Source organism: Hermetia illucens, chromosome 1 (assembly GCF_905115235.1).
Source record: "Hermetia illucens chromosome 1, iHerIll2.2.curated.20191125, whole genome shotgun sequence".
NCBI classification, from domain to species: Eukaryota; Metazoa; Arthropoda; class Insecta; order Diptera; family Stratiomyidae; genus Hermetia; species Hermetia illucens.
In genome coordinates, this window is record NC_051849.1 from 190898772 (window position 1) to 190912199 (window position 13428).

The 13428-nt window shown below is 47.3% G+C and overlaps 1 protein-coding gene across 1 annotated transcript; it reads right to left on the reverse strand.

The window, feature by feature from the left end:
• Window positions 1-2895: 2895 nt before the first annotated feature.
• On the reverse strand, window positions 2896-4309 carry LOC119661649 (ribonuclease Oy). The gene is made up of 2 exons (XM_038071081.1): window positions 4062-4309; window positions 2896-3943 (listed from the first exon to the last, which is right to left on the reverse strand). Exons 1-2 carry the CDS (start codon window positions 4136-4138, stop codon window positions 3157-3159), a joined length of 864 nt encoding a protein of 287 aa, XP_037927009.1. The 5' UTR covers window positions 4139-4309; the 3' UTR covers window positions 2896-3156.
• Between the last annotated feature and the right edge of the window lie 9119 nt (window positions 4310-13428).

The window sequence follows — 13428 nt, forward strand, 5'->3', positions numbered from 1 at the left end:
ATATAAATCTCCAGGCTAAGATGGCTGGATGGATGCTGAGATTTCTCTCTCTTTAGGATATGTACCACAGTCCTGGAGACGCGCACGAGTGGTTTTCATACCGAAAGCGGGCAGGCGCGATCATGAGTCCGCGAAGGACTTTCGATCAATCAGCCTGACCTCTTTCGTGTTGAAAACCCTAGAGCGTGTCCTGGACATCCACTTAAGGACGATTATGGAGGGAACGCTTTACTCTAAGTCCCAGCATGCCTACCTCAAAGGAAAATCCGCAGAAACCGCCCTCCACGAAGTAATTGGCACGGTTGATCAGACGCTACAGTACAAGCAGTATATCCTAGCTTCCTTCTTGGATATAGAGGGAGTTTTCAACAACGTTAGTACCAACGCCATCAAGAAAGCCTTGACCAGTGTTGGATTGGAGGGGTATCTTACGCATTTTATTATATCCATGCTAAGTACTAGAATAATCCAGTGGATCTGGGAGGCAACCACTTGACCAGAGCTGTCAACAGAGGCGGCACGTCCCAGAGTGGCGCTATCTCTCCGGTGCTCTGGTTAATAGTAATGGACGAAATTTTATGAACATTGATGATATTAGTGTCAAGGATGTTTCCATAAATTATGAGCGACATCATGGAAGGAGCGTTGCGAAAGGTGTGCCCGTGGGCCGCAAGATGTGGACTCGGCATAAACCCAACCAAAACGGAACTGATTCTATTCACCACCAAGGCAAGGATACCTGAATTCCACCTACCACGGTTGAATAAACAAAGATTGGTTCTTTCCTCTAATGTAAAGTATCTGGATGTAATTCTAGATCCAAAGCTAAATTGGAGATTGAACATAGAATTGAGGGTTAAGAAGGCCTGTATCGCCTTCTATGTCTGAAATAGAACCTTTGCAAAGAAATGGGGTCTCCGGCCGAGGATGGTTCTCTGGATGTACACCGCTGTAGTGCGTCCGATCCTAACGTACGGTTCTATTGTATGGTGGCAGGCTTTGAGCAAAAAATACAATAGGATCAAGCTTAATATAATTCAAAGAACCGCGTGTGCAGGTACTACTGGGGCTCTGCAGTCCTGCAGATGCTCTCAATGTACACCTGCATCTCCTCTCCCTAGACCTCTACATTAAATACGTTGCAGGGTGCAGTGCCGTCAGACTACGTGAGTCTGGTTGCTGGACAGCGAAGTCCTACGCCCACAGCAATATCCTAGACGAAGTACCTCGGGAAATCTGGCTGAACTTCATGAGAAACTTTGCTGTGGACTTTCTAACCAGGGCAAAGTGGAAGACCGGCGGCGTGTTGCAAACTTATGACTCAGTATTCTTTACCGATAAATCAAAGATGGCCTGTGTAGTCGGCGCGGGGGTTTTCTCGAGTAGACAAAGTATACCCAAGTCGTATAGTGTCCTAGGTTTCACCAGTGTATTCCAAACGGAAGTACAGACGATATTGGAAGTCTGTCGATGGCTGGAGCGAGATTCGAGCCCCAAGCGAAACATAGCCATTTTGACCGACAGCCAAGTGGCCACCAAGGCCTTGTACTCAGCGACGACATTTTTCAGGCTGAAGTGCAGAGATGCGCTGAACCATCTGAGTGGCACGCTGAAGGTCACGCTACTCTGATTTCCCGGGCATAGGAACATAGAGGGGAATGAGCGGGCTAACGGATTGGCCAGACGAGGCTCTGTATTCGGTGAATACAGTCGGTGTTTCGCTGGCGGCTGTCAGGGGCGGAGTCTACTCGCACTACCTAGTAGCTGCGGGCGTTAGATGACGAAGGCTTACGAGCTATGGTCAGTCAAGGAGAATTTGGCCCGCTTAAAACATAACCTGATCACAAGGGCTCCTGTGTAAGACAAGCGCAAATGCAATCAAGATTACGACGGTTTGCACCATAGGGGACTGCCGGCAGGCTCGCCATACCCTACAATTGGCATTGCCGAAGCTTCAGAGTGGCCACTAATACCTACCTACCTCAGTCATATACAATGTTGCGTTCATTTTTGGTTTTCAGTATTATTACATATAAGTAAACGTTGAAAAATGAAGAGTTGAAATGTTTAAATAATAGACACTAAAAGAACCTGATGATATTCTTGCGCCAAATTAAGTGTAGAAAAATTCTTTGAATTCCCCAGCTCATGCAAGATATCATCAATCCGCGGTAGTGGGTATGACATAGGGACCAACTTAGTGTTTAAAACCCGGAAATCAACACATAGCCGAAAGATTCTTTCCCCGCTCTCCGGTACCAGAATTAACGGGGAGTTGTATGGACTTTGACTTGACTCAATTATATCATCCTCCAACAGTTTATTTATTTGTCGCTTGCACTACCCCTTATGTGCCTGCGGTATCCGATATTGTGGCTTATTTGCCGGCATTGCACCCGCAGCAAGGGTATCGAGAAAGTCTTTACTTCCGTGAATGGCGTCTTATTCCCAGAAAGCAGGAATATATCATTATGCTCCAAGCACGACTGGGTAATGCTTTGCCTCTTTTCCCAGTTAAGGGCGTCCGATAGTTCCAACATCTCCCTTAATTCTTTGAGTCTACCCGTGTTAGTTCGTCGGTTCCGATTAAATTAATATTTCAGTGGTTTCTTGGACAAAGCCATGTTGTTGATTGTGAGGGTTTTTTTGCGGTTATTCATTTTTTTTGTTGTGAATACTCGACAAAACGTTATCACTTCGCATTCCATTCTGAGGTCTCACTAACCATGAATTACTCATTACCAACGAACTCTGTAAGCAGCAGGAAATCTAATATCGAAGCAAGTGCGATAAAAACCGATTTAAACTATTAAATATAAACCTTTATTAACTTTACAGTTCATAATAAATAGAGTAATACAGGCAGAATCCATTACTGAAATTAAATAGAATCTAAAGGCCCACTATCGTCTATTCTCAAAGCTTCGTTACAGAAAAAATCTTAAAATATAATGACTTTCGAACAGGTGAAGGGTGAAAACAGGCTAAGAGGACTAAATACGTAAAGCAAAAGAATAGATGGCGACGCGGGAAATGCTGAACCAAGTAGAAAACTAGTTGGGGATGAATTTGGGTTTATATACAATAACGAATAATACCGCAGCAATATTAGTCAACAAGAAGAACGCCTCGACCTTTCGCTCCAAAACCAACAAATTAAAGTGTAAACCACATCACGAAATTAAGCAATTTGTAAAGATTTACAAATGGAAACTTCCACGACTTGGGTGGAATAGGCGGCACAACACTTGGATATTGCACCGGCTTGGATATGTGACAATTCGTTATAACTTTCCCGCCCGGGTAATCTATCGCGATGTGGGAGCCAGGGACCCCGTCGCAGTCAATAAGGCCCAGGGTCTTGTTGAAGCAAATGCGGATCTCGGCCAGGTAGCTGGTCTGGGTCTCGTGGTCGTAGACACAATGAATCGATGGATTCTTCTCTAGCGTTTTCTTCAGGGCATTCTGAAGAGCAATGACTGTGTTGGACGAGTCAGGATGGATGCCCGCCGCGCCCAGCATGTTCGATACGAGGTACTTGTCCCGCCAGTTTAATCCTTGCTCGAAATAACGTCGTTCGTTGTCCAATTCTACTAAAGAGGCGGCGCAGGTTCCATGTTTGAGCCATTCGTGCTCCCACAGATGTTGTATCGCAAAATCGGCTTCTACGCTTGGCCAGAATTCCTTCAGCGCGTCCTCGATTGGCTCAATTTGCTTCATATCAAACTCAGCGGATTTGTTACAGAAGCTCGGCCCCACCGTCCCGTATTTCGTTGGCCAGATGCCATGGATTGTCCAGAATTCTTTTTTGTTCGGAAGACTGCAGCTGTGCTTGTGATTTTCCTCAATCCAGTGGAAGCAAGCGGTTACAGGCCATTGTTGTGTGAAGATCAGGACGTCCCATTCGTGGTCCTGGAGATCTTGATCGTAGTAATCCGCATCACTATTGGTGCCAGTTCAGTCATATGACGAGCGCCAAAGTCGATTTCAGCACATAAAAACAAAAGAGATTAAATTTCAATTGGATTATTCATATTCCCCGGAATGACAACACGACGTACCTGCAGCTCACAACTGTTATCGCTGCAGCGGCGATTAGAAAGTAGCTTAGACAAAGCAGCCCCGGCGATCGCGTCATTTTCCCCCAAAGTCGCCAACCCTTGTTACTCCGAACACATGAAACCTCGTTCTTGCACTTCAGCTCAGTGATTCGAAATGAAAATACTCCCCTCGTTTGCGATTAAACAAATGATATGAAATCGTTCTCCGCCGTAATGACATGTAAATAAATAAATGTCACGGAGTGTCCCACGAAGGAGAAAGTTGCCGCTTATTGCGCCATCTTGATGTGAAACAGCCGGAGCAAATGAACCGCCAACCAATGTGGTAACTACTTCCGATAACGGTCATATAATTTATTCACGCTTGCAAAACTTTTCCAATAAAGCGAAAATATAAGTTTGAGGACAGTTTGAAGCAGAGTCTGATAAGCTGCTTCTGCTCTGGACGAAACCGTCAGTTGTTTTTAAGGTTTTGTTTGTAAAACAAAACCTTATTAAAATCGGTTCAATATCCGTCTGTCTGTCTGTCTGTCTTTTTTTAAGGTTTTGTGTGAAACAAAACCTTATTAGAATCGATTCGATGTCTGTCTGTCCGTCTGTCTGTCTGTCTGTCTGTCTGTCTGTCTGTCTGTCTGTCTGTCTGTCCGTCTGTCTGTCTGTCTGTCTGTCTGTCTGTCACAGCCGATTTATTCGGAAACGGCTGAACCGATTGTCACGAAAATTGGTGGGAGTATGTGATCTGCCGTTCCCTTTATATGCAGCAACTGCCGCCATTTTGTGTTAAGTTTAAGGGGGGCTCCCCATACATGTGAAAGGAGGGTGCAAAATTTTTTTTCATAAAATGTGGCCATGTGGGGTATCAAATGAAAGGTCTCAATTAGTACTTTTCGAAACTGGTTCAGTATTTAATATTGGGTGAAACATAGGGGAGTGAGGGCTCAAAATATGACCCCCAAAAAGTGTAACAGGTCTCGTTCTCAGAACCTATCCAACCGAAAAATCTGAAAAAAATCACAGTGGTGCATCTCTACGAAATCTAGGCCTCAAAATATATCCGGTGCCGATATTTGCACAAATAAAGTTAATAATAGTATATTTCCACATTTTAGAAATTTACCCGGCACCCCCCTTATGTTCGTCCCAGAAGTACAAAATTTGGCATGGGTATAATGAAGAATATAATGCACAATTTGGTCAAGTTTGAGGAAAATCCAACCATTATTAACAAAGTTATAGGAGGTAAAACTTTACAATTTTTTGTGAATTTCGTGCACTCTACAACCTGATGACGTCATCATCATATATCAATTCGTCAATACCATACAAAGTAAGTTCGTATGAATTGGGTGGAAAAGAATTATTTTGTTTTAGTTCTTTAATCATTTGTATATGAATATCAATTATTCCAACGAGACATGTGTGTATGTAGATATATAGTATATGCGTGCTAATGAACTTTGCGGGTAGAGCCTAATTCAGATAGATATAAGAAGTAAATCGGAAATATGGGTACGATCAATTTATATACGTGCCTATAAGTGTACAGTATTCAAAAATAGGCAGTTTGTTTGTTTAGGGTGAGCGTAACATCTACGGCTGTAATATGTACGTATGTCTCGTAGTTTTGTAGCTGTATACGGATAGAAAAATGTGCGTTGAAATTTCTTAGATAAGATGAACACAAAACCTTTATACCCGAAGCAGGAGCTTCCGGTATTCCGACTTGTTTTTGTTTTTTGAGGAGGTGGAAATCTTCAAAAGACACTGGCCTGGACACGCCAGCGTGTGGGATTCTTACCCACTAAAACCACCCCCGACTCCCTCCAAGCCCCGTGGAACTACCGTACGGTATTACATCACAGGGCGGAGTCAGCTCATTTTAGCTTCGTCCCGTTTCGTCTCTACGCGGCGTACGTAACCGCGCTTTTCTGATCTCCTCTGCCTTTCGCACCTTGCTCTGGATAGATACGACCATGGAGTTGATCACATCCCAGTCTTCCTAACATGTTAGCATTCTTCGCACCAGATTCTCTGGTACAAGCACCTCTCCTAGAGTCTCCTCTAGGTTCTTCCTTTCCTCCACAAACCTTGGACAGTGGAAGAATACATGCTCTGGGTCCTCTGGGACTCCATCGCAGTTTGGACAGTCGGGTGAGGTATACAGTTTAAACCTGAACAGGTACTGGCGATATCTTCCATGCCCCGTGAGAAACTGAGTAAGATTATAATTAATCTCACCGTGTCGTCTCTCCAACCACTCCTTGATGGCAGGAATGAGCCTGTGTGTCCCCCGACCCTTTCCCGAGCGTTCCCAACGCTCTTGCCATCTATTTAGCGATCTCTCCCTTTCGGCGTTCTTTCTCTGCGATAAAGGAGAGATAGACTTCGCATTATATATATTCGTCATCTCATCTGCCAAGATATCAATGGGCATCATTCCAGAAATGACGAATGCTGCATCATCTGAGACTGTCCTGAATGCTGAGCACACTCTTAGGGCTGTTCTTCTGTAGACTGAACTCAGTTTGTTACCGTTAAATGTAACCTGCAATGCCTTTCCCCAAACTGGAGCTGCATACAGCAGGATCGAACTCACTACCCTAGCTATAAGCAACCTGGAAGCATGCCGTGGCCCTCCCACGTTCGGTATCATTCTTGCCAGGGCCACACTCGCAGTTGATACTTTATCATAGACATACTGCACGTGTGCCTTATAGCTAAGCTTCCCATCTATCATCACTCCCAAGTATTTGATCGCAGGCTTAGAAGGCTTAGAAGTGATGATATGATTCCCAATTTGAATACGGGAAAAATTTCTTTTACGGCGCTTGGTGATAAGGACCGCTTCCGTTTTTTTCTCCGCAAGTGTCAGACCAGAAGTCTCAAGCCAACCCTTAACAGCACTGATCGCTTCGCATGAGTATAACTCAGCATCTTCGAGATGCTTTGCGACAACAACCAGCGCTATATCATCGGCGTAGCCCACTACCGTGGCTTCCTCCGTGAGGGGAAGATTAAGAACATCGTTGTACATGATGTTCCACAGCAGTGGGCCCAGTACGGAACCCTGTGGGACACCCGCGGAGACAACGTACTCTTGGGGTTCGTCATCGGTGTCATACCAAAGCCTCCGTTATTGTATCATAAATAGCTGTTGACAATAGCTGCAAGATAAGCGGGAACACCAATCTTCGCCAGAGATTCCCGTATTAGGTTCCAGTTGGCCGAATTGAATGCATTTCTCATATCCAGAGTCACCACTATGCAATATTTGCTAGTACTGCCCCTTCCGTGGATTGCATCTTCGGCTAAGCCAGTAACCAGTTTGATGACATCACTGGTTGATCTGGCTTTACGGAACCCATACTGTCGATCTGACAGACCTCCCTGGCTCACAACAACCGGGAGTAATCTATTATAGATTACTCGCTCTAGCATTTTGCCCACAGTGTCCAAAAGACAAATAGGTCTGTAGGAGGTTGGCTCACCTGGAGGTTTGCCAGCCTTAGGCAGTAGCACTAACTTCTGTCGTTTCCATGATTCAGGAAACGGACATGCACGCTTCGAACAACTCAGCGAATATGTCCGCTCTGGATTTCACGGCAAGCTTAAGGGCCTTATTCGGCACGCCATCCAGACCCGGAACTTTATTATCTCCTATCCTAGCGCAGATCTCCAGCAGCTCGTCACTGGTGACTGACGGTATCGCCGTGTTGTTCAGAGGTCGCTGGAAGCTGTCTATGCCCTCCTCCTGCTGAGGGAATAACCCCTGGATAATTTTTAATAAGAGTGTAGGACACGTGATCTGCGCAGATGATCGGCCTCTGAATCGCCCCATCACGATTCTATAGGCGCTCCCCCACGGGTTTACGTCCGCCTCTAAACAGAGCTCCTTAAAGCATTCCCTCTTGCTCCGTTGGATGGCGAGCTTGAGGGTTTTGCGGGCTTCCTTATAGGCGCGCTCTTTTTGCCCTTGGTCGATTCTGCCTACCGCTCTTTGAGCTTTCTGGCTCGGTGACAGTCTGATCAAAGGCTGGCCAGTTCAGCATTCCACCAGTAATTTGGTCTTCTACTGGGGAATGAGCACCTCCTCGGCATGGACGCGTCATACGCTTCGGCGATGCATTGGACCACATGGGCAGCTCTTTCCGTTGACGCGCCTGCTTTATTAGGTTGGTCTAACCACACCTCCATGAAGGTTTGCTCATCCAGAGCTTTTGCGGACCAGCCTGACATCTTTCCCGGTTTCGGGCATGATGATCTTATGCCCGGTGACTCCACCCAAAGCCCAAAGAAGATTGCCTGGTGATCGCTGTGGGTCTAGTGGTTGCTGACACACCAAGGCATACTACGTGCCAGTGCAGGGCTGACAAATGTTAGGTCTACGATTGAGGTAGACCCCCCTTTCTGAAAGGTGTTTACACATTCTTCGTTGGCCAGAACGACATCCAACTGTGCGAAAGCGTCTGATAGACTGCAGTCCCTTGCATTTGTCTCTCTGCTACCCCACTCACGGACCCAAACATTGAAGTCACCAGCAATCACCCTTGGACTATGACCCCTTCCGCCGAGAACAAGGCTGTCAAGCATTTCCTCGAATTCGGGCAATGTCAGGCTTGGTGGGGCGTAACAGCTATACACATATACCCCGTTTATTTTCGCCCAGACAAAGTCGCTGTATGTCTGATTCCCAGTACATTGTATGGCTTGTCGACCGCATGCCCATGTCGGCGCTCCACCAGACGAATCTATAACCCACACGCCACCGTGACGGTTTCTATAGGGTTCGCTAATGATGGCAATTTCCACCTCGGATTCGTAGATGGTCTGCTCGAGTAAATCTTGTGCGATCCTACAATGATTGAGGTTTATTTGAATAAACCTCATTTTTTCATTGAAGTCAGCGCCTTCCTAAATTCCGGGCATTTAGCACTTCCGGCAATATGCCAGTAATCCCGTCCCTCACTTCCTTCGCATAATAAGCATTTGGGGTCCCTATTGCACGCTTTGGCAATATGACCTTTCTCCCCACACCTTCTGCATCGATCGGACCGATCAATGCCGCTGGTGCATGCCTTCGCGAAATGGCCAAACGCGAGGCACTTGAAGCACCTCTTTAGAGAAATCTGCTCTCTCAGACGGCAAACAACCCATCCGATTCGAACCTTCCCGGCCGCCAATAACTTCTGCGCGGCGTCCACTGGCAATCGCAATGTGGCCGTCTGAGTATTGCTATAGGCTTTCCGCAAACTCACAATGGACTCTTCGGCAAGTTCCTCCAACTTGAACTTTTCCATCAAGGCAGTGCTAATTTCTCCTTTGGATGTCACTTCATCGAGATCCTTGCACTGTATATAGACCTCATGTTTTTGGGCCCGTACTATGACATTCTCCCCAAGTGAGTTCTTAACCTGAGTTCGCAGCTCAAACATGAGGTTACCCTTTTGGGCCCTTCGAATCTTGCTTACATTTCCACCTAGATCTTTTAGGTCGGGGTTAGCTTTGACCTTTTTCAGTATCTCCGCATAAGATAAACTTCCATTGCTGGAGATTACAATCGCTTCTGGGCGAATTCGCACTTTTGCCTTTTTCTTCGCCTTTTTCCTAACTTCCTTGGTCCAATCACCATTTTCATTCCCCTTGGATTTTGTCGAGTCGATTGCCGGAGCTCGTACTTGGGGGACCTGCTTTCTCTCTTGGGTGCCTTTAGTTCCGTTTTTCAGAACTATTTGTATGGCTTTTTTCCTCTTAGACGCCTGTTGACTTCCCAGAGGATCCACATCTCCTTCCCGCACTCTCTTGTTTGGTGGCAGGCCGATTGCAACACGATTAGGTGTCATTTGGGTCGCTTGTGACACCGTTGGGGCAACAGATTTCGACTTGCCCTTGGAATTTTGTTCCTCCTGCTGTGATTTGTTGTAGAGCACTCTAATTGCTCTGACCATATTTTTTATGGCTTGGAGGACGTTATGATTGTCCTTGATGAACTCAGACAGCTCCACTATTTTTGCACCAAGATGTGTGAAGGGTAATTCCTTTGCTCCAGGGCTCTGCTCTCCATGATGATTCCTAACCAGATTACTACTTTTAAATAGTCCTTCACATTTGGCATTCATTGACCTTCTCTCCGTTTTATCTTTTTTGATGTTTGGAATTGGCGGAGATCTCAAAGTTGACGAACTGCTTCTGAATGGGTCCTTTTCCTGGTCCTGGAGTACCTCCTGTTGCTGCTCCTCTTGAATATGTGGGGTCGATGTTGTTGCTGTTTTTGTTGTCCAACGATCTGCTTTCAATTCACCCTTCTTCGGTTTTGTTATTGGTGTCCTTGGTAGAGTGGTACTTCGCTTGAACACTTCCTTCTCCAAATCTAAAACACTTGTAGCATTAGATGCCACGGTGGCCAAGTTGTCCACCACCGAGGCACTGCGGTCGAGGGATATCGACGGCCGGGAGCCCGCTTGCTCACTCCCAAAAGCCGCCGGTACTGGGGTTCCGAGCCCCTGCACTGTAACTTTACTCCTTCTCAATTCGTCCATGTTGGTTTTATTTTCTGGGTGTCCTTCCCAAAACCATTTTGGTCCACGCACCAGAGATGAGCAAACACTAGCCCATGCACAGTCAGAAAAGAAAAGTGAATGAACACATATTTACACATCAATAGGTATGCCCCAATCCGCCAGCTGGGGTTGCGCCTGATGGGAGATCTGGTCACTCTTCACAGGAGACGGTGTCTGTCTGTCCATCTGTCTGTCTTTTTTTTCCCGATGGAAGGTGGAAAGCTTCAAAAGCTACCGCAGGCTCCTGCCACACGGTTATGTGGGACTCTTACCCACTAAAACCGCCTCCTTCTCCTTCCACTCTCCCTGCGGGACTCCCATTTGGTATTACGTCGCGGGGCTGGATCAGAATTTATTCTGCGCTGATGTCAACATTCGTGTTCCTCTCGCGTTCATTCTTTCGGATGATGTGGCCATACTAAGTGAACCATACCGAAACCACGGTGGTAGCGTTTGGGTCAAAGACCAAACGGGCCAAGCAGCGCTGTGGACTTGTGGAGAACAATCAGGAAATAATGGAGCACCCGGAGGAGGGCTTCATCAGAGCGAAGGTGAAGGGCATCCACATCTACATCTACAGCTGCTATGCTCCACCCAGCGCTACACTCGTCGAGTATGAGCGGATGCTTGCCGCTCTTGTTTTGGATGCAAGAGGACGTTGGTCGATCATAATAGGAGGCGATTTCAATGCGCGGGCTCTTGAATGGGGCAGCCGGATATGATGGGAACTGTTCTCCTCGAAGCATTCGCGATGCTAGTCGTGGTAGTTGCGAATGTTGGGGCCTCGTACACTTTCCGGGAAGAGGTCCGGAGTCTATAGTGGACCTGACATTTGTGTGCCGCTTTAACCAGTAGAGTCGCTTGGCACATCAGCAAGGACTATACTGACAGCGACCAACAGCCAATCTGCATGAAAATCAGTGGCGGTCGAGCTCGAAAAAGAGTTCTCGCACAATGCCGGGTGGTATGCTTGGCTGGACAGTGAAAGCGTTCGAGGGGGACACATTTTCCGCGGTGTTCAAATCCGACATATCCCTGAATGGTACGGCTGGAGAGAAAGCCACCCAGATTACTCGATGGGTGTCGGAAGCATGCGATGCTACTATGCCCAGAAGGCGATTGCTCCCCAGTAGGCAACCCAACTACTGGTGGAACAACGAAATCGCAAGTTTGCGAGCCGCATGTTTTCGGGCAAGGAGGCTTTGCCAGAGGCTCAGGGGAAAACCCGGTGGCGACGGTCGAGAGGAGGCACACAAGCAATTGCGTGGCCGCCTAAAGGAAGCCATTCGGAGGAGCAAAAAGAACTGCTTCAAACAGCTGTGCGACCATGCCGACATAAACCTTTGGGGCGAGGCTTACAGAGTGGTGATGAAAAGGCTGCGGAAATCACCCCAGGTGACCTGTCCGCGTCTCCTGAAACAGATTGTTACCAATCTGTTCCCTCACCACCAAGGAGAAGGCAAATTTTTGTCCAGCTAAATGACGGCATAATACCGCCTGTAACTGTGAAGGAGCTGCGGAAATATGTGGTAGGTTCGGTGACAACAAGGCCCCAGGTTTGGATAGCATCTCCAACCGAGCTTTGAAACTGGCAGTGAAGACTAGGCCCGACCTTTTCGCCAACACCTTCGAGGCGTGCCGAAAAGAAGGAATATTTCCTGCCCAGTGGAAAAAGCAAAAGTTGGTGTTGCTTCCGAAGCCTGGAAAGCCACCTGGAAACCCAGCGTCGTATCGTCCTATCTGCCTGTTGGATACAATAGGGAAGATGATGGAGAGAGTCATCTACAACAGACTCCTGTCCATCGTCGAAGCCAGCAATGGTTTGTCGGAACGGCAGTTTGGTTTCTGACGCGCCCACTCTACGGTGGACGCAATTGGCATGGTGGTAAACCTGGCAAAAGGTGCACTGCTTTCTGGCGGCTGCTGTGCCGTGGTGGCGTTGGATGTCAAAAACGCATTCAACTCGGCCAACTGGAATAGAATTAAAGGGGCGTTGGCTGACATAGGTGTCCCCGGATACTTAGCGAATTTGGTGGAAAACTTCCTCTCAGAGAGGACTCTCTGGTACGGGACAGATAAGGGCCCCAAAGAGTACATTGCCACAGCCGGGGGACCACAGGGATCGGTACTTGGTCCCCTGTTGTGGAATATCATGTAAAATGGGGTGCTTGCTCTTCCCGTCCCAGAGGGGACTACGATTGTCGGCTTTACTGATGACCTAGCTGTGGTTGTTGCAGCAAAACACCCAGAAGATGTGGAGGTTTACGCAACGGAAACAGTGAGAGCGGTAAAGTCCTGGCTAGAAAAGGCCGGGCTGACCTTGGCGGACGCGAAAACGGAAGCGGTCTTAATAACGAACCGCAGAAAAAATAACACTGTGAAAGTGGAGGTCGGTGGACATACGGTCGTATCAAAGCCGGCTATCAAATACCTGGGGGTAATAATTGACACTAAATTGAGTTTTAGGGAGCACCTAGAGTATGCATGCCAAAAGGCAGTCGGTGCCACCACGGCACTTGCAAAAATGTTGCCAAATATTGGTGGGCTGAAACATTGCCGGAGGTTGGTGCTAGCCGGAATGGTGCGCTCCATCCTGCTCTACTCGTCGCCTGTGTGGGCAGAGACGCTTGCAAACTCTCAGAGACGGAAGCAGGTGAACTCGGTTTACCGGCGGATGGCTTTGAGGGTTTGCAGTGCTTTTAGAACCACATCAGATGAGGCAGTATTGGTGGTGGCAGGCATGATCCCGGTTGACATTCTGGCCAAAGAAATGAGTGTCCTGTACAATGCAAGACGTATGGAGGGGCATG

Bases quoted from the DNA above. Each gene is read 5' to 3' on its own strand.
- LOC119661649 (XM_038071081.1), bottom strand. From the start codon at position 4,138: ATGACGCGATCGCCGGGGCTGCTTTGTCTAAGCTACTTTCTAATCGCC. The intron at 3,944-4,061 runs GTACGTCGTGTT...TGGCACCAATAG, and splicing joins ATAACAGTTGTGAGCTGCAG to TGATGCGGATTACTACGATC.